The sequence below is a fragment of the Glycine max genome, chromosome 7, assembly GCF_000004515.6.
Source record: "Glycine max cultivar Williams 82 chromosome 7, Glycine_max_v4.0, whole genome shotgun sequence".
Classification (NCBI taxonomy): Eukaryota; Viridiplantae; Streptophyta; class Magnoliopsida; order Fabales; family Fabaceae; genus Glycine; species Glycine max.
Window position 1 is genome coordinate 30,204,550 of NC_038243.2, and position 22,802 is coordinate 30,227,351.

At 34.8% G+C, this 22,802-nt stretch overlaps 1 protein-coding gene across 1 annotated transcript in view; it reads left to right on the top strand.

Annotated features, from left to right (window-relative positions):
* LOC102665504 (keratin, type II cytoskeletal 2 epidermal-like) overlaps positions 1-22,802 on the top strand; it is a 47,239-nt gene that overhangs the window by 24,305 nt on the left and 132 nt on the right. The window contains exons 4-5 of the mRNA XM_026129120.1: positions 22,352-22,500; positions 22,610-22,708. Of these exons, the coding sequence (XP_025984905.1) occupies positions 22,352-22,500; positions 22,610-22,708 (248 nt within the window). The remainder of the gene's footprint in view (positions 1-22,351; positions 22,501-22,609; positions 22,709-22,802) is intronic.

The following is a 22,802-nucleotide window of genomic DNA, read 5'->3' on the forward strand; positions in this document are numbered from 1 at the left end:
CTGATGTGGTAATTCATTTAGCTAATAGAAGTGTTGCCTATCCTATTGGTTTCATAGAAGATGTCTTAGTTAGAGTTGGTGAACTGATTTTCCCTGTTGATTTTTATATTTTGAATATGGAAGATGGATTTTCTCAAGGATCAGTTCCCATCATTCTAGGCAGACCCTTTATGAAAATTGCTAGAACTAAGATAGATGTTTATGCAGGCACACTGTCCATGGAGTTTGGTGATATAACTGTTCATTTTAATATTCTGGATGCTATGAAATACCCATCTGAAGATCTTTCTGTATTTCGTGCTGAAATAATTGACCATGTTGTTGATGAATACATGACTGATCTTTATTCTAATCTGCATGCCTCTCACTCTTCATGCATTGAGTCTGAAATTGTACTTGATCATATGTCTGAATTTGATGCTGAGAGTGATATTGATTGCATGTCTGGTGGTGGTGTTTTACCTCTTGAGATTGATTTTATAGAGTCAGATAGGACTAACCATGTTTCAGGAAGTACACATACCTCTGACTTTCTTTATGAGGTAAAGGTTGAGAAACCATATCCTTCTACCACTATCCAGCCGACCACACCAGAATTGAAGCCTCTGCCATCAATTTAAAATACGCTTACTTGGATGATAACAAGAGTTTTCCAGTGATTTTATCTGCCTCCCTTGCTGATGAGCAAGAGGAGAAGTTGTTGTCCGTTCTCAAGAAGCATAAGAAGGCTATAGGCTGGACCCTAGCGGACATTCCTGGTATTAGCCCATCCACATGTATGCATCGAATAAATTTAGAGGATGAAGCTAAACCAGTAAGACAGCCACAGAGAAGACTAAACCTGGTGATTCTTGATGTAGTGAAGAAGGAGATAACCAAGCTATTGCAAGCTGAAATCATTTATCCTATCTCCGACAGCCAATGGGTGAGTCCCGTCCAGGTAGTCCCGAAGAAGACCGGCCTCACAGTGATCAAAAATGAGAAGGAGGAGCTGATTCCTACTCGGGTGCAGAACAGTTGGAGAGTCTGCATTGACTATAGGAGGCTAAACCAGGTTACCAAAAAGGACCATTTTCCCCTGTCATTCATTGACCAGATGCTTGAACGCCTGGCAGGTAAATCCCACTACTGTTTCCTTAATGGTTTTTCTGGTTATATGCAAATTACTATTGCTCCTGAGGATCAGGAAAAGACCACATTCACCTGCTCCTTCGGCACTTTTGCTTATAGGAGGATGCCTTTTGGCCTGTGCAATGCCCCTGGTACCTTCCAGCGGTGCATGATTAGTATTTTCAGTGATTTTTTAGAAAATTGCATAGAGGTGTTTATGGATGATTTCACTGTATATGGATCCTCTTTTGATGGTTGTTTGAATAGTTTGGAAAAAGTTTTGAATAGATGCATTGAAACTAACCTTGTTCTAAATTTTGAAAAATGTCATTTTATGGTTGAGCAAGGTATAGTTTTAGGCCACATTATTTCCAATAAGGGTATTGAAGTAGATCCTGCAAAAATTTATGTTATTTCACAATTGCCTTACCCCTCTTGTGTGCGAGAGGTGCGATCTTTTCTTGGTCATGCAAGATTCTACAGGCGTTTTATAAGGGATTTTAGCAAAGTAGCCCTTCCACTGTCCAACTTGTTGCAAAAGGAGGTGGAGTTTGACTTTAATGACAGATGCAAAGAGGCTTTTGATTGCCTCAAAAGAGCGCTGACTATCACCCCCATCATCCAGGCACCCGATTGGACAGCCCCTTTTGAGCTTATGTGTGATGCATCAAATTATGCATTGGGGGCTGTCCTTGCTCAGAAAATTGATAAATTGCCCAGGGTGATATATTATGCTTCTAGGACTTTAGATGTTGCCTAAGCGAATTATACTACTACTGAGAAAGAGCTTCTAGCCATAGTTTTTGCTCTTGAAAAATTTCGATCTTATTTGCTTGGTACCCGCATTATTGTTTACACTGACCATGCAGCTCTAAAGTACTTGTTGAAGAAGGCTGATTCTAAGCCTAGGTTGATCCGATGGATGCTCTGGCTCCAAGAGTTTGACTTGGAGATCCGTGATAGGAGCGGAGCACAAAATCTAGTTGCTGATCATTTGAGTCGGATCGAACGTGTATCAGATGCGGATTCACCCATTCGGGATGATTTCCCGGATGATCATTTGTATATACTGTATAGTATTTATGACTCTCTTTCTACTCCCTGGTTTGCTAACATTGTCAATTATTTAGTTGCCTCTGTTTTTCCTCCCTTAGCATCTAAGGCCCAAAAAGATAAAATTAAAAGTGATGCTAAGCATTTTATTTGGGATGACCCCTACTTGTGGAAATTGTGCAGTGATCAGGTAATTAGACGATGCATTCCAGATCATGAGACTGACTCAGTCCTGCAGTTCTGTCATTCTTCCGCACCGGGAGGTCATCTGGGTGTTCAAAGGACAGCTCGCAAAGTGCTTGATTGTGGTTTTTATTGGCCCACCATCTTTAAAGATGCGTGGAAGATCTGCAGCACTTGTGAGCAGTGTTAGAGAGCAGGAAATACACTTACATGGCGACAACAAATGCCTCAGCAACCTATGCTATTCTGTGAGGTGTTTGATGTTTGGGGTATAGATTTCATGGGCCCTTTTCCTGTCTCTTTTGGTTATGTTTACATTCTCCTTGCAGTTGACTATGTTTCAAAATGGGTGGAAGCCAAGCCCACTAGAACTAATGATGCTAAAGTTGTTGCAAACTTTGTCAGGTCTAATCTATTTTGCAGGTTTGGAGTACCTAAAGCAATTGTTAGTGATCAAGGAACCCATTTTTGCAACAGGACAATGCATGCCCTGCTTAAAAAGTACGGGGTGGTACACAGGGTATCCATACCATACCACCCCCAGACCAATGGACAGGCAGAAATTTCTAACCGGGAAATCAAGCGAATTTTAGAGAAGATTGTGCAGCCAAGCAGGAAAGATTGGAGTACCAGGCTTGATGATGCTCTCTGGGCACATCGGACTGCCTACAAAGCACCCATAGGAATGTCTCCTTATCGGGTTGTCTTTGGAAAGGCATGTCATCTTCCAGTGGAAATTGAGCACAAAGCTTACTGGGCAGTGAAGACTTGCAACTTCTCTATGGATCAAGCTGGTGAAGAAAGAAAGTTGCAACTGAGTGAGTTAGATGAAATCCGCCTAGAAGCCTACGAGAATGCCAAGTTCTACAAAGAAAAGACCAAGAAGTTCCATGATAGCATGATAGTTAAAAAGGACTTCATGGTTGGGCAAAAAGTGTTATTGTATAATTCTAGGCTTGGACTCATGAGTGGTAAGTTGAGGTCTAAGTGGATTGGTCCTTTTGTTGTTACTAATGTTTTTCCTTATGGTACAGTTGAGATCAAAAGCGACTCCACAAACAAGAGCTTCAAGGTCAACGGACATCGACTTAAGCCATTCCTCACGAACCCTTCTTTAGTGGACGTAGTGGTGGAAGAGACTTCCTTACTCCACCCTACTCTTCCTCCACCATGACTTAGGGAGTTTTTCTTTTCCTATCTTCTTCTTTGCTTTTATTACACTTTGTCCGATTCTCTTTGATGATTTAATTTGTTTTTGATCTTTAAATTTTGCAACATTGAGGACAAATGTTTTTTTACGTAGGGGGGGGGGGGGGGGGGAGGGTTTTTTTGGTTTTGCTAGTTTTGTTGGTTTGTTAATTTGTTAAGTTGTGTTAATTTGTTATGTTGTTAGTTTCGTCGGATTTTTAGTTTAATATTTTGGGTCAATTTTGTGTGCATGTACGACTTTGCATGTTTTTCTTTGAATTATAGGATATGTTCAAGAAATGGGTAATTGTTTTGAAAATAAAAGTTCTTGACATTTTGTGACTTGAAATCCTTGATTCTCCTCTACATGTCATGATAGTTTTGAAAGCTCAATTTGAAAGTGATGAGTTTACCTTTGTGAGAATTTGAGCCATCCATCATCATAATCATTTGGTGTGTTTTGCCCCATTGATTGCTTGCACAATAGCCTTGGCTTGATTCTTGTTGATGCTTCCTAATTCACATGCATATTTGGAAATGATTGAGGCAATTTTGTTCTTATAAGCTTCTAGCCAAATGGACTTACCTTGAATTAATTCCTTTGATATCCCTTTTGAGCCTTGTTTCCCTTTCCTTGTTTTGAAGCTCACTACAAGCCTTAAATGAAAAACCATGATATGACCATATTCTTAAGGAATTTTGGAGCTTTGGAATTGTTTTGGGAATAAGTGTGGGGGGTTTTTTGTTTCATTGGATAACTTGTTTTGTTGGCTATGCTTCATGATGTATTTTGGGCCATACTTGATGTACATTGTATATTGGTTAAATGTTGGACATGCTGAATGAAATGTTGTTTCTCAAAGGCTATAGAGTACAAAAAAAAAATTCGAAAAAAGAAAAAGAAAAGAAATAAAGTTGAGTGAATAAGATCTTAAATGGCACAAGAATGATGAAACTCTTGGTTCTACTCTTTATGTTTAAATTTTATCTTTACTTCTTTTTATTTTCTTATTTTTTTCTTAATATGCACTTATTCCCCATTGCTCCTCTATTCCTTTGGGATTTAGCCACTTATTCCATATTTCTCCATACCTTGTCCTTGGCCCCATTACAACCTTAAAAGACCTTTTGATCCTCATGTGCTTGTGTTTGTGGGTTGATTGTCAATTTTAGAATCTTGCCAAGTTTATGTGGTGTTTGCTTTCATGGGTGCTTTGAGGGTAAATAATAGCCTAGACACTTGAGAGATAGAGTGTATATCTTGTGAGGCTTTATCACTTTTCATTCTTGAGCTGATTAACTATTTTGCCATGATTGGGTTGCTTGGATGATTTTCATGAATGTCTTGACTTTTTTTGGATCTCCTTATGTTAGATGTTACCCATTCCTTTCATTCCTTAATGTTCATTGAGAAATATGTGAATGTTTTTGTTTGTCTCTCTTTGATATCCTTGGATTTTGTTCTTTGTTTCATTTTGCCCAGGAGTGCAAAAGGCTAAGTATGGGGGGTTTTGATGTGCCATCATTTTCTTCTATTTTCTAAACCCTTTTTGCACCATTTTAATTACTGATTGGTCTTAATTGTCAATTAATCAGGCAGTTTTATTATTTGGGCTCATTTAGCTAATTTGATGTTTTTAATCTAATTCCAGGAATTAATGAAACATTGGGCTTAATCCGGATTTTGGTTATGGACTTGAAGAGGGCAAATAAAGCAGCGCTTACCTTAGTTAATTTCTAATTAGGAAATTTCGCAATTTTATTTTATGTTGTTCAGTGTTTATTTCGTTTTGGGCCAGAGTATTGTAATAGGGCCCAATGACTTTGAGTGACTCTTTTTAAATAGCAACCTTGGGATTCGTGCAAGGCTATTCTGTTATGCTATTCATTATTCAGAGCTTTTGTTTTAGGGTTTTACGTTTTTTGCTTTGATGCTACTGTTCACGTAATGCAATTTTACGTTTTCTGCTTCTAATTACAATTTTGTTCTTGCTTCTTCTTCTACTCTCATTTACGTTTCTATTTCATTTACATTTCTGTTCATTTACGTTTCTGCTTCATGTTTCATTTGCATTTTCTATTTGAATCTATGGAAGGCTAGTTTTTCTGGTGTTGTTTCCTTTTGAGGACGAAGCCCAACTTTCTTTGAGGTTTCGTTTGTAATGTGGTTTCCTGGCAGTTTTCCCTTCACCAGTTATCCCAAATTCGTGAACATTAATCAGTGCACGCTTCGTGTTCGATTAATTGCCTCTAAGCCTAACTTGCATTCATGCTTAATGGACGAAGGGGTAACTGGTGTATGTGGTACCTAATCACGTATTGATAACCCTAAGTTGATTTTCGCTTAGTAAATTGAAATAGGGTTGGATTAAGTGGTTGACTGTTAGGGACGAATTCTCCATAACCCAGGATAAGAGAATGGCTTCTGAATCAGAGGAAACAACCCGTTTTTAATATTAGTAGTTTCAAATTCCAGTTTACTTGTTCTGCTCTTTAATCACGAAACAAACAAACCCCCCCAATCGTTACTGTTACTGCGCAAGTATATTATGAACATTTGGTTTGTCATTGCTCGTTGGGAAACGACCTAGGATCACTTCCTAGTTACTGCATTTTCATGTTTATTTGATTCGGGTACGGCCTCGATCAAATTTTTATGTACAAAGATAAGTGAGCTCATACTTAGCACGTGGGCCCAAAATCTACCCTAAGGCTCATGAGAATCCTTGAGCCTTCTCTTGCATCTCTGGTCCAATCTTCTTGGAGTCTTCTATCCAATTCCCTTGGGGGTAGGATTGTATCACATAGGATCCCATAATTGATAGTTGAACTCATCTTTTGGTGAACCAAGATAGATACTATGCTTTGTTTTTTAGTCAAGCTTTCCTCGTTCATCCTAAGGTATATGGATGAATGCTCGACATCCAAACACATTCAAGTAGTTGTATGACGCCTTCTTTCCTGATCAAATTTCCCTTGGGAAATCTCCATCCAAAGGACTTGCCGGTGACAGATTGATAACATCCACAACAGTCTTCATAGGTTCTCTCCAGAATGACTTAGGGAGTTTGACATGAGACAACATACGTTGAACTTTCTCCTTAATAGTTTAGTTCATTCTTTTGACCACACCATTTAGTTGTGGTGTCTTTGGCGGCATATTCTCAAGTTCAATTCCATATGTCTTGCAATATGCTTCAAAAGGGTCATGATACTCTCCACCATTATTAGCTTGTGCACATTTCAATTTTTTCCCGGTTTCACGCTCCACCATGACATGGTACTCCTTGAATGCTTGAATTACTTGATCTTTTGTATTTAATAAGTATATCCATACTCTTCTTGAGTGCTCATCAATGAAAGAGATAAAATAATATGCACCTCCAAGGGATTTTTCAAACATTGAGCAAATGTCTAAATGAACTAAGTCAAGAACATGTTTTCTCCTCTTGGGATTGTCTATTTTTTGAAATGATACTCTGTTGTTTTCCAACCAAAAAATATGTGCAGGATTCAAGTAGTTAACTGTTTACATCAGAAACATGGTTTTTCCTAGCAATCTCTTCTCACTCATATGGCCAAGTTGTCTATGCCACAACTCGATGCTTGAGTCACCATAGGCAATGTTGGCCTCTCCTTTGCATATTCTTCCATGCATGACATATAAGGAGCCTTCTTTCTTTCCTCGACCAACAATCATACTGTGTTTTGTGAGTTTCCATTTGCAAGCACCAAAGTGATTGATCAGACCAACATCATTAAGCTTCCCGACTGAGATAAGGTTGAGACGCATGTCTGGTACGTGTCTCATCTCCTTGAACATGAGCTTATGCCTTGTGTCGATCATAAAAGTGATGTCACCAATGCCTACGATTTTTCTTGTGACATAATTTCCCATTTTTATCGTACCAAAGTCACCACTTTGGTAGGTTGAGAAAAATCCTCCATGTGGGCTAACATGGAAAGATGCACCCGAGTCAACAATCCATGAACAATCATCACAAGCAACATTAAGATAGTTGTCTTCTCCAATGAGGAATACATCGTCATCTTGATCTGCTGCCACGGTCGTAGTGCTTTTATCCTCATTTTTCTTTGGATGAATTTGGTCTGGCTTAACAATGTCGATTTTTTTATCTCGCTTGAGATATCGACATTTAGATTTCTTGTGACCTAGCTTGCCACAGTAGTAATAGGTAATCCTGGAAGAGTGATATTTAGATCATCCTAGAGATTTATCACAAGTTCTACTTGCACTTCTTCTGCGATTCTCACTTCTTTTGCAGTTTTCTACAATGATAGCTTCAGATTGGACAACCATACCTTGTTCCTTCCTCCTAGCTTTTTCATTCAACAAGCTATCAGTGATAGTATCCATGGTGAGCTTCCCTTCAGGGGCTAAGTTACTTAGGGTAACTACTAACACATCCCAACTCTCTGATAGGTATTAGACAAATGGCCTCAGTTATCTTAAGAAGGGGGGGTCGAATTAAGATAACAAGGAACTATTCCCCAATTAAAATTTTACTCTCTCTTTTTAGATTAACAATGCACCCTTAACATGAATTACTCAAAAGACAATTCAAAATAAACTTCTTTTAAGGCAAAAGATAAATAGCAATAAATAAAAGAAGTTTAAGGGAAGAGAGAAATGCAAACTTGATTTATACTGGTTCGGTCACTTCCTGTGCCTACATCCAGTCCTCAAGCAACCCACTTGAGATTTTCCACTCTCTTGTAAAATCATTTTACAAGTTCTGAACACACAAGGACAATCCTTCCGTTGTGTTCATAATTCCTTTACAACAAAAGACCCTCGGTCTCTTAACCCTTTTTCAGAAGTAAGAAGAAGAGAAGAAGAAATCTCTCTTGAAAGAGATAGATTGTACAATGAAGATCAATCACAATTCCTTATTGAATATGCAAGTGTTTGACCAAGGAATCTTCGAGAGGATAAGACATTTCAATTCATAAAAACTCTCTTAATCTTTTGAGAGGATAAAACTTTTTGGGCAATCAAAACTCTCTCTTAATTCATGTTTCCAAGTCACATATAAATAGACCTTTGATGGCCATTCATAAACCATTTGAATAGATGTGACTCTTGAAAGTTATTTTCTGAAAATCTCCTCTGGTAATCGATTACAGGAATTGTGTAATTGATTACAGCTTTAAAAATTTGAATTAAAATGTTTATTAACTGCTGGTAATCTATTACCAAAATTGTGTAATCGATTACACAGTCTAAAATATAAATTCAAATTTTAGTAGCTGTTGTAAAACATATTTGGCCACTGGTAATCGATTACATCCTCTGGTAATCGATTACCAGAGAGTAAATCCTTTGAAAAACACTTTTTAATTTAAATTACTTGGCCAAACCTTTTGCTAATTCAATTAGGAATTCCCTTCCTAATATACTAGTGATCATCTTGATGTTGTGACTTGTAATCTTGAAGTATTGTCTTGAATTTAATCTTGAAAAGCCCATTTGCATCAATTGCATCATATCATCATGATCATCATCAAAACACCAAAGGCAATTGCATCTACAATCTCCCCCTTTTTTATGATGACAATACAATTCCTGAAATCAAGATTCAAGCAAACAATGTATATATATAAAATTTGCGTTTACTCCCCTTATGTTTTGGAATTTATGATCACTTGATTTCTATCACTTGATTTCTAAGCTTTTTGATCATCATCAAAACACCAAAGATCTTCTACAATCTCCCCCTTTTTGATGATGACAATCCCTGAAATCAAGACAAGCTATATACAAGAGGATAACACATTCACACAACCCTTACTCCCCTTATCTTTTGGCATGTATGCCTATGCCTAACTTTAATGATTTTAATTTATTTCTAACCCAAGTTCTCTCAAGTTCTCTCCCCCTTTGGCAACATCAAAAAGAACTAAACAACACAAACAAAATCCAAACAGATCCAAACATTAAACCAAAATAAATCCATACATTGTCATAACCAACCAAAGCAAAGTCCAGAAATATAATAATAGTGCAAGAGTACGATAACTAGAGCAACAAAAAGCCAAATACACGGCGATAAAACAAAGTACTAATAATACTTAATTACTAATAAGACTTAGTCATAATAATAACAATTAAGCTAAGAGGATGATGGAGGCGGTGGTGGTGGATCAAAGCAAGTACGGATGAAGGAGACATCTTCTTCAACTTGTGTGAGGCGAATATCCATGCCGGCAAAGCGTGTATCCAATGAGTCGAAACATTCACCAACATAAGAATGAAGACCTCGTAATTCGGTAAGGACTTCATTCAGGAGTGCTGAATCTTCACGCTAAGGAGGAGGTGAAGGAGTACGCTCATCTTGAGGAGGGAGTGCGTCTTTCTTCAGCCATTGACCATTCTGATCCTTACGGTAACCAAAGGAAGTCACAGCACCAGCACCAATTGCAAAGGAACGCTTGACTTGAACAAATGGCTTATCATCAAGCGGAATTTGAAAATGACGCAGAAACAAAGTTATCAACTGTGGGTAAGGTAGAGGTGCATTGGCCTGTAATGCCTTATGCATTCGGTACCGAACCAAATGGGCCCAGTCGATCTAACGACCGGTGAGAAAAGCCCACATCAGAATCAAATCCTCCTCAGAGGCTTGTGCTAAATTTGAAGACCGGGGAAGCAAAATTCTAACAATGATATAGTGCATGATGCGATTATCAAAAGTTAATGATCCGGCCAACAATCTACCGGTCATTTCAGCCTGGTCATTGCAGACCATACGGCGAGCATCATGACTAGAATAATCAAATTTCCAGTCATCAACAATGGTGCCCTCAAAAGGTGCACCTTGACTGGGTAAATGAGTTAAAGAAAAGAATAAAGATCGATCAATGATCATAGGAATACCATGCACCTCAGAGGAAATAATGCCATCTTGAATTTTCAAATTGCAGTAGAAGACCTTTACAAGTTCAGGATAATGTGGCAGTTTTAATGACATGAAATCAACAAGGCCAGAATTTTGAAACACTTGATAGCAATCAAACGTTTCATCATTAAAGAACTCTACGTCTAGGTACTTAGGGTCTAATATGATCCTAGAAGAAAATTGAGAGAGGTACCATAGACGCTGATCATCGGAAGAAAACAATGTGGATTATCTTGGAGATGATAAAGATGGATGAATAGGTGTTGTGGATGCTTCAGATGGTCCGTGGCGGCGATGGGCAGCAGCAGTGGCGGTGGAGGATGATCCCTTTCTCTTCTTCGATGGCTCTGCCATTTGATGAAGTTTTAGTGGATTTTAATCGGTGGAAGTGAAAGAGGAGTGAAAAAAGAGGAAGATTGGGCTTTACGAGATGTGATTTGGTGAAGAATTGAGTGAGATACGAAGATTTGAAGTTCTAGGTATGGAGGAGGCGTGAGGGGAGGCCGTGGCTGCGCCAAAATTCTGATTTCGTGAGTTTTTATAGACGTGGACGAGTTGTAATCGATTACAAGGCTTGGTAATCGATTATAGGAGTAATGAGCCTTCTGGTAATCGATTACAGGATGTTGTAATCGATTACAGGCTGCTTGTTCTTGTGTAATCAATTACAGTGAATGGTAATCGATTACCAGAGCATAACCTAGGCTAGTTTCTTAAAAAAAAATACCTATATCTATGCTAAACATATCTAATATGAATAATCATCACTGCTAATGCACTTAATTCAATCATTCAACTATAAAACACACATGAATACATAAATTCTATCATAATAACAAGAATTTAAACAAAATCAATCAAAGTAACATATAAACAATCAATCATAAGAATAAATTAATCAATCAATCCTAAACATTACCTATCCAAATCACTAAGGTCTAAAAGGCCTAATTCTCTTCTTATTGAAAAGAATATTTCTTTTGGGAGAGGTTTTGTAAAGATATCAGCAAGCTGATTCTTTGTATCAACAAACTCTAATATACAATCTCCCTTTAGGACATGATCTCTAAGAAAATGGTGCCTAATTTCTATATGTTTGGTTCTAGAGTGTTGAACAGGGTTTTTGGATAGATTTATGGCACTAGTATTATCACACCTAATAGGTATACGATCAAGAAGGATACCATAGTCAGATAATTGTTGCTTCATCCATAAAATTTGTGCACAACAACTGCCGGCAGAAATATATTCCGCTTCAACAGTGGATAAAGCAACACTGTTTTGTTTCTTACTATGCCATGAGACAAGAGCGGATCCAATGAATTGACAAGTTCCACTTGTGCTTTTTCTATCAGTTTTAGATCTGGCAAAGTTAGAATCAGAATATCCTATTAAGTTACATGTTGAGTTCTTAGGATACCATAATCCTAAATTTATTGTACCTAATAGATATCTCATGATTCTCTTAACTGCACTCAAATGTGATTGTTTGGGGTTGGATTGAAACCTAGCACACATGCATACACTAAACATAATATCAGGTCTACTAGCAGATAAATAGAGAAGAGATCTGATCATACCTTGATATTGTTTCATGTCTATAGATTGACCAGATTCATCTTTATCTAAGTAACAGCTAGTGCTCATCGGTGTAGCCATGTGTTTTGCACTTTCCATCCCAAATCTTTTGATCAATTCCTTGCAGTACTTGGATTGATTGATGAATATACCTTCTTGAGTTTGCTTGATTTGTAATCCCAGGAAGTACTTTAGTTCTCCCATCATTGACATTTCAAATTCACTTTGCATATCAAGGGAAAACTCCTTGCACAATGAATCATTAGTGGATCCAAAAATTATATCATCAACATATATTTGAACCAACAAAATATCATTATGCTTTCTCTTTATGAATAATGTGGTATCCACTTTTCCTCTAGAAAATTCCTTTTCTAGGAGAAAATTACTTAAAACGTTCATACCACGCCCTAGGGGCTTGTTTCAAACCATAAAGAGCCTTTTGCAATTTATAAACATGATTTGGTTTATCCGGGATTTCAAAACCTGGGGATTGTTCAACATATACTTCTTCTTGAATTAAGCCATTTAGAAAAGTACTTTTAACATCCATTTGATAGAGCTTAAAATCCATTATTGATGCATATGCTAAGAGCATTCTAATGGCTTCTAATCTTGCAACTGGAGCATATGTCTCTTCATAGTCTATTCCCTCTTCTTGATTATACCCTTTTGCTACTAACCTAACCTTATTTCTAATAATTATGCCATGTTCATCTAATTTATTTCTAAAAACCCATTTTGTTCCTATGACAGGATAATTTTCAGGTTTTTCTACATAACTATAAAAAAAATATTAATGAAAATCAAATATTTAAGGAGTAAACAAGCATCAAAAACTCATTCAAAAGTTAACAAAAATCATCAAAGTAATCAATCAAAGACAAGTGACCTGTTGGTATCATTTGATATTACTTGTTGGGCTTATTGATCAAGTGGCCTTTCTTTGTTGAATAAACTTTGATGCATGCCATGTGTTTGGAGAAATTGCTATCAATGTATCGCTTTTGCTCGTCTTCGTTTTCATAGTCTTTCATCATGATACCCAGATTTATGATTTTATTTTTCTGAATCACTTGAAATTTTTTTTAAGTGATCTATGCTTTCTTTTCTTTCTTTTCTTTGAGATTCCTCTTGTCGGATTTTTCAATTCTTCTTTCAAAGACAAGATAATCGATCTCATGTGCCCAGGTTGATTACTTTCATAGCATGATGGGGCTAAGGAGGAGTCTTCTTCTTTCTTCTTTGTATTGATGTTTGATTTCCTTTTATTTCTTTTGTTTCTCAGAAATTTATTGAACCTTTTCACAAAGAGTCTGAAATCATCATCATCTTCTTCTGTTTCAGTCAAGTCCTCTTTTGTCACTTTCTTCTTGAATAAAAGATGATGAGGTTCTGAGTGCTATTCCTTTTCTCTTTATATCATTCTCTTCATGTTGATGAAGTCTCATAAGTTCCATTTCATGTTCTTGAAGTTTTCCAAGGAGAGTGGCAAGAGACATATTAGTGAGATTTCTTGATTCTGCAATTGCTGTTACTTTTGGTTGCCATTTCCTGCTTAAACATCTCAACACTTTGTTAATAAGATCTTCATTAGGAAATATTTTTCCCAAAGATGCAAAATGATTAACTATACAAGTAAATCTCTTCTGCATATCTTCTATGGTCTCATATTGAAACATTATGAACATTTCATATTCATGTATAAGAGTGTTTATTCTAGATCTCTTGACATTGGTTGCACTTTCATAGGTTACTTGCAAAGTATCCCACATTTCTTTTGCATTTTTACAATTTGAGACTCTAAAAAATTCATCCATGCCTAATGCATAAGTGATTATATTTTTGGCCTTTAAATTGTTTTGAACCTTTCTTCTTTCATCATCATTCCATTCTTCTCTTGGTTTTTCTATAGTTGCATTTCCCACTACCTTTGTAGGAATAAAAGGACCAACTTCAATGGCATCCCATATATTTAAATCTATGGCCTCAATAAGGATCTCCATTCGGGTTTTCCAATACCCTCGCCATTGAACATAAGAGCCCTATTAATAGAATTTCCCTCAAGAAATGGAAAGTTGGATGAGGCCATTTCTATTCTTGAAGTTTTTAAACTTTATACAAGAATCCTGCTCTAATACCACTTGTTAGACAAATGGCCTCAGTTATCTTAAGAAGGGGGGGTTGAATTAAGATAACAAGGAACTATTCCCCAATTAAAATTTTACTCTCTCTTTTTAGATTAATAATGCACCCTTAACATGAATTACTCAAAAGACAATTCAAAATAAACTTCTTTTAAGGCAAAAGATAAATAGCAATAAATAAAAGAAGTTTAAAGGAAGAGAGAAATGCAAACTTGATTTATACTGGTTCGGTCACTTCCTGTGCCTACATCCAGTCCTCAAGCAACCCACTTGAGATTTTCCACTCTCTTGTAAAATCATTTTACAAGTTCTGAACACACAAGGACAATCCTTCCGTTGTGTTCATAATTCCTTTACAACAAAAGACCCTCGGTCTCTTAACCCTTTTTCAGAAGTAAGAAGAAGAGAAGAAGAAATCTCTCTTGAAAGAGATAGATTGTACAATGAAGATCAATCACAATTCCTTATTGAATATGCAAGTGTTTGACCAAGGAATCTTCGAGAGGATAAGACATTTCAATTCATAAAAACTCTCTTAATCTTTTGAGAGGATAAAACTTTTTGGGCAATCAAAACTCTCACTTAATTCATGTTTCCAAGTCACATATAAATAGACCTTTGATGGCCATTCATAAACCATTTGAATAGATGTGACTCTTGAAAGTTATTTTCTGAAAATCTCCTCTGGTAATCGATTACAGGAATTGTGTAATTGATTACAGCTTTTAAAATTTGAATTAAAACGTTTATTAACTACTGGTAATCGATTACCAAAATTGTGTAATCGATTACACAGTCTAAAATTTAAATTCAAATTTTAGTAGCTGTTGTAAAACATATTTGGCCACTGGTAATCGATTACATCCTCTGGTAATCGATTACCAGAGAGTAAATCCTTTGAAAAACACTTTTTAATTTAAATTACTTGGCCAAACCTTTTGCTAATTCAATTAGGAATTCCCTTCCTAATATACTAGTGATCATCTTGATGTTGTGACTTGTAATCTTGAAGTATTGTCTTGAATTTAATCTTGAAAAGCCCATTTGCATCAATTGCATCATATCATCATGATCATCATCAAAACACCAAAGGCAATTGCATCTACAATCTCCCCCTTTTTTATGATGACAATACAATTCCTGAAATCAAGATTCAAGCAAACAATGTATATATATAAAATTTGCGTTTACTCCCCCTATGTTTTGGAATTGATGATCACTTGATTTCTAACTTTTATCACTTGATTTCTAAGCTTTTTGATCATCATCAAAACACCAAAGATCTTCTATGACCATCTTTTTTAAATGCTCAATCATGCTATGACCATCTTTGTACTCCAACTTTACCAACCTTCTCACAAGATAGGTTTTGTTCCGAGGTGTCTTCTTTTGAATCATAGACTCAATTTTTTTTCCATGATTTGTATTCATTGGTGTAAGTTGACACATGCTCGAACAAACTTTCGTCAATGTATTTTTGAATCATAGCTACTGCCTTCTGATTTTGGAGCTCCCACTCTTTGCCAGTGATCTTCCCCTCCGGCTTATCCTTTTGGGTAATTGGCTCTTGCAAATCTTTGTAGTATAAATGGTCTTCAATCATCGGCTTCCAATAGGAGTCATTTTCAGAAATTAGCTTGAACATATCTCCATTATGAGTGACAACGCCTTCCATCTTGAATCACACAGGATGATAGCTCCCCCGATCAACCTAGCTCTGATACCACTGTTAGGAAATAGCAAAAATAAATTTTCCTCTCTATGTGATTAAGATGAACAAAAGAAAAATAAATTAAGAGAGTAAGAGAAAAAGAACAACACCAAGAAATTTTAACGTGGCAAACCCCCTCAGTATGAAAGATAAAAATTATGGGACCGAGTCTAGAAAAATATCTCCACTATGAAGTAGGATTACAATGATCTTAATCTTACCCAATAGGATAATTTACAATATTTCTTAAATACTCACCAAGTATGTCGGAAATATAACTCTCTTTTCTTGAAGGAGATTGCAAAAAACTTGCTTGTGGGGCTTCTATGGAGGCTGGATCTTTGAGCTTCAATGGGGTCCTTTAATGGTGATTTTCCACCATGGAGATGCAGCGGAAGACAAAGGAAAAGAGGTGAGAGGAGGCGCCATCCATTAAGGAAGAAGGAGCTTCACCACCAAGATGAGCCTTGGATAAGAAGCTTGGAGAGGATGCTTCAATGGAGGAAAAGAAAGAGGGAGAGAAAGAGAGAGGGGGGAGCACGAAATTGAAGGAAGAAAAAGGGAGAGAAGTTGAACTTTGAGTTGTGTCTCACAAGACTCTCATTCATCAAAGTTACAACAAGTGTTACACATGCTTCTATTTATAGACTAGGTAGCTTCCTTGAGAAGCTTTCTTGAGAAAACTTCCTTGAGAAGCTTCTTTGAGAAAACTTCCTTGAGAAGCTAGAGCTTAGCTACACACACCCCTCTCATAACTAAGCTCACCTCCTTGAGAAGCTTTCTTAAGAAGATTCCTAAAGAAGTTAGAGCTTAGCTACACATACCTCTCTAATAGCTAAGCTCACCTCCTTGAGATGAGAAGCTAGAGCTTAGCTACACACCCCCTATAATAGCTAAGCTCACCCCCATGACAAAAAAACATGAAAATAACAAAAAAAGTCCTTATTACAAAGACTACTCAAAATGCCCCGAAATACAAGGCTAAAACCCTATACTACTAGAATGGGCAAAATACAAGGCCTAGACGAAGGAAAAACCTATTCTAATATTTACAAAGATAAGCAGGCTCATACTTAGCCCATGGGCTCGAAATCTACCCTAAGGCTCATGAGAACCCTAGGGCCTTCCCTTGGATCTCTAGCCCAATCTACTTGGATTCTTCTAGCCAATGCCCTTGCGGGATAGGATTGCATCAAAACTCTCTCACTTTATCACTCTTGAAGGATCTCACTTGCTTGTTTGCCACAACCCGTCACAAGTCCCCATTTATATATAGTGGAGGGATATGACTTCTCCCAAGAGTAATAAATGGATGTAAATTAATTTTGATATTTCCAAGAACCCTTAAAAATGTTATCTCTATTTTTCTAAGATGAATGTGATATCATCAAGAGTCAAAAATGAAATTCCAAAACCTTGGTATCTCCACCTTTTATTTTCCATTATCAAGATTTGTTGAATGTGGTGCTCCATAATTATGGAGGGATTTCCAACAATGAAGGAGGAGTAGGAGAGGAGGGAGGCAGTGCTAGGGACACTGTTGGCGGTGATGGTTGTGATGATCGCGATGGAGAGTGGAGGCACCTGAAGAAGAATTTTGTCTGATTAAGCTTGATGACGTGATACTCTGTCTATCATGTCATTACTTAATATAATGAGACTAACGGTAGATGCTAGATTGAAACATAAAATTTTTTCATTTACATAAATGACCGAAAGTGAATTTTAGGTAATAAATTATAAACGACATATATTTTAGTATGAAATATATATATATATTATTTTGTTTAATTATAAGTAAATTATGTGGAGAATCATCATTTTCGTTCACAAATGGCCACCAAAACAAAATGCCACATATTATTGGATTAATTTTTATTTTTATTATAATTATTTCCCAATAAAAATTAAGTTTGACGACGTGACACTTTGTTTATCATGTCATTAATGAGACTAACGATAGATGCTAGATTGAAACATAAAAATTTTTCATTTACATAAATGACAGAAAGTGAATTTTAGGTAATAAATTATAAACGACCTATTTTTTAGTATGAAATATATATATATATATATATATATATATATATATATATATATATGTATGTGTGTGTTATTTTATTTTGTTTAATTATAAGTAAATTATGTGGAGAATCATCATTTTTGTTCACAAATGGACACCAAAACAAAATGCCACATATTATTGGATTAATTTTTATTCTTATTATAATTATTTCCCAATAAAAATTAAACGGTACGTGTTAATATAAATATTGTAAAGACAAAATACAAAATTTATAAACTGAATGTTACGATATATGCTATCAATATATATTTTATACTGATAATTTAATTCTTATCAAATAAACATTTAATTTAAAAAGCTTTTAAAAAAATAACACATCATATTTTTTTTATTAATAAATTATGGTTAAACTATTCACATTTTAGGTTTTAGTTCATATAACTTTTGTTGTAAATTTTAGTTTCTATACATCTTTTTATAATGATTTATCACCACCAAAAGTTTTTGTAGCGATTTAATACCACTAAAAAAATTTCACCTATAGCTAGGGGGATCAAAACTTAGGTAAACATATACATGTGAAGACTAAAACTTAACAGTTTTTCTAATAGAGATTAAAATTTAAAACAGAATAATGATTGGAATCAAATCAACAATTTGTATATTTCTATATCTAGAGGAAGCCGAATTGTTTTGACCTATGACATAGGTCCATGACCATTCACTTTTGTCATGTCAATTTATTTTTTTGTATTTTCTAAAACACGCATTTGGGAATTGTGGCTCTTGGGTTCCCAAAAGGTTCAACCAAAAGCTGGAATAGACGACAAGAATATGTTAATTTTGATTTTCATTCAACTATCTACTTTGGAACGGATAATTTCCATAACAAACCAAATCATGTCATTGAAGGTGACCAAATATCTTGTTGGCCCTATCATAATTTTTTAATTCGATGTGTATCCCATTGTAAGCTCCCTTTGCGTTTTCGTACTGCGGCGTGCAGATTAATAACACCAAAATCCAAAAGCCATAAACTAAAGCTAATTAAAATATCTATCAATCTTTGTGTGAAGTTGATAACCATTATATTCACAAAAAAAAAACAAAAAAGATAACAATTATTTGTGATCTAAAAGGAAGCGCATTATCTTCGCATCTCTTTTCACCAAGACGTACGTAGACTGATTGGTGACCATTTAGCATGTGATGAAAGACTCAATTTAGCATAATACTATTTTTCTTAATACTTGTCCTTGGCCGGCTATATATGCATATGATAATTAAGTATCAAAAGCAAACTTTATTATTTATTTTAACTAACTGAAAAACAGATGTCATTTTTTAGTTTTTAAGATAAGTGTTTATATTATTAATCGTGTAAATTTTATTTTTATGAGGATGACTAATCAGTATTTTTAAGATATTGATTAAGAAACTAAAAAAAATAAATATTTATTATAAAAATTATAGGAAATTAAAAAAATCATTAACAATATAATTTTGCACATTTCAATATTTTTTTCTTCTTCTTTTAAGCAATACCTTAAAGATACAGGTTAATGTTACCAATTTTTATATAACTCCTTAGTTTGTTTTTGGTAAAGATTTCTTAACTTGCTAAGAATCTTGTGTTAAAGAAAACTTTAAAATAAGAAAAATATAATGGATGCCTCGAGGAGTTAGTGGCTTGTTCCCTGCTCGTTTTTTTTTTTTTTTTTGGTCAGATTCCTTTTAGGGCTAGACATGTTAGTCAAGATCAGTGTGATGCCGTGATCTTTCAAACAAATGATTAAGTGGGCACTATTAGCATATATTCATGTTAATACAAGTGGTCACCATTTTTTATACTCTCATTCTATCGAGTCTCGATCTGCTGTATATATATATATATCCCAGATGCGCACATATAAAGAGAAGGGATCCCGCTGATTCGCAATTATTGGAGTTTTGGACGTAGGTTGTTTTTTGAGTCTTTTTTGTTTTTTTTGGGTAAAACATGTTACAATGTCTTAAATCTTGGTTAAGATTAACTTTAGTCCCTGTGTTTTATAAATGGTAGATTGGATGTTTATATTTCCAAAATGTGATAAATTTTGTTCCTGGTTAGATGAAAAATGAATAATAAGATTAGAGGTGAAATGGGTGGGTTATGTTGGTGGTGCTTATTACTAATGGTGTATTTACCTGGTATCACTGGTTCCGTTTTTCTTCTAATACATTTTAACTTTACCGGTAAAAAAAATAGAGCTGAAATGCATTAAATTAATTAGTTTGGAGATTTTTCCTATTTTAAATTGAGATGCCATTTCTTCATCCTAAAATTTTTATGATAAAAAGTTTAATGAATAATTTTATGTAAATAAAAAAATAGCTTTATATCATGGTGAAGTTTCTTCTTTAATAACTCTTTACAAAAAATAAAATTTGGATTTAATGTATTTTTAGTCATTATTTGAGGTAAGTTTATTTTTGTCACCCAAATTTAAATTTGATCTTTTGGTCTTGTAATTTGAAAAAAAAAAACTTGTTTTAGTCCATATGCTCAAACGTCGTTAGAGATTTAATCACGAACTAATGAATTACAAGCGGCTTATATGGTAACCCCCTTTGATTTTGCATTCTTCTTATCAAACATTCTTCCACATGTGTGTTTCCTTTCAAAGTTTAGTTTTGATATCATTAGAGGACTTTTGGGCAATGAGACTAAAATAAGTTTTTTTTTTTTTCTTTTCAAATTACATGAGCTAAAGAAATCAATTTTAAATTTGGAGGATCCTAAACAAACCTTAAATTTGAGAAACTTTTTTGACGGACCAATTTGACAACCTAAAAACATGTTAAACTAAATGTTATTAATCTAACCATTAAATTATAAGTTTTTATTAAGTACTTTTGCGTGTTTTTTGGTGACTTTTTCGTGTCTCTAGTGTACTAGTCGTGACTAAGTTCAAGATGCATTAATTTGAAGCTTAAATAATATGGTCTCCAAGATTATTAGTTTGAAGCTTCCAATTGTGGTTTCAAGAAGAATGAACCTTGCTATGCTTGCCATGAATTTTCTCTCACGGATGATCATTCCAGCTATATGACAAAGATATTTTTTTTCTAGCAACTTTCTCTGACTTCTCCAACATTAGTGAAGTTGATTTTCAAACTATTGTTTTTGGTGGAGCTCAATTTTTGTTTTTTATTTATTTATTTGATGGGAATAAATTTTCGTGTAACCAGCTTAGACCATAATAAGCTTTAGCTAGAGGGGGAATGTTGAAAAATAGTAACATTATATTAATAATAGCAATTTATAGAAACATTATCTTCGATTTAGAGAAAACAAGACATCATCTATTCATGTATAATTAATATAATTAACCTACATAAGAAACATGCATCCCCTGTTGTACTCTAACATGTTTTTCACTCATTATTATTCCTCCATTTTCTCCTATTTTAACACATTAAATAAATCTATTTTAATGTATCATATTTTTAATATATAAATAAATATTAACATTCGGATTACATAAAATATAAATAAATATTAACACATTTAGTGTGCGTGATCGATTGACGAGTTAATATTAAAATATTCAATAATTGCATTACTAAAATTTAATTTATACAAAAATTATTAAATGGGATAACTTTCAAAAATTATTTTTGAAATAACTTGATCTCTCTTCGTTACAAATATAATAAATTTAGTCATTGAATTATGTAATATTATTATGATGATCATATATACAATTTTGAATAAATTAAACATTCATGCAAGTGTTTTATTTTAACTTACATATACTTACGTTTTAAAATTTACATTGTAAATTAAATGGAGAAATATTAGTTAACTTTTAAATTATATAAAATTTTGTAAAATTTAAATACAATAAAACATTAACTCTTTTATAGTGTTTTAATAGTGAATGAAAGAGTGCAACGTCATTAATGAATAATTACTTAATAGATTGGGGATTAAACAATAAAGAATTAAACATAGTTTTAGTTCGTCAAATTTGGGGTAAATCTATTTATAGTTTTCTATATTTTTTTTAAAATTATTCTAATCCTTAACCACTAACGATGTTAGTGGTATCACTTATGTGGCCAATGGAGGACACATAAGCTTATGTCATGGGGATTTGAATATGAAACATTAGTGTAATTAAATATTTTTGGTCCTCAAATTTGAGTTAAGCTTCCCTTTGGTCTCCCCAAATTTAAAAGAAATTTTTAGTCTCAATTTTAGAAGTAAATTTTTTAGATTTTGTTTGAGGGTGGTTTTTAGTTTTGAGTTTTGAAATTTTTAAAATAAATAATCATCTTTTAGTTTTAGTTTGAAAACAAAATTCAACTAGATTTTTAAATATGATTAGTTTCAAATAAACTCATTTTGAAAATTTCATATTATATTAAAATTAGTTTAAGAGTGCTTTAGGGTGGTGGTAACGATAATGATGATGATGATGATGTCAACAACAATGACAACGATAGAGATACCAATGGTGGTCGTGGTGACGGAGGTGGCATTGGTGGTGGTGGCGATGCCGATGGTGGTGGCAGTGACAACATGGTGGTGGTAACAATGTTGGTGGTGATACTGGTAGCAATGTCGATGGTGTTGGTGGCTATGGTGGCGACAGTGATGGTGGTGGGGCAGTGGTGATAACGGTGGTGGTTGTGGTGATAATGACAGAGGTGATATTCTTATTAGTGATGGTGGTAGCAATGCCAGTGGTAATGGTGATGCTGGTGGCAGTGATGATGGTAGTGGTGTTGGTGGTGGCACCAAGTGGTGAGGTGTGGAGGTGGTAGTGGTGGTTGTGACGATATTGGTGGTGGTGATGACAAATATGGTGGTGCTGATAGCAATGCTGGTGGTGATGGTG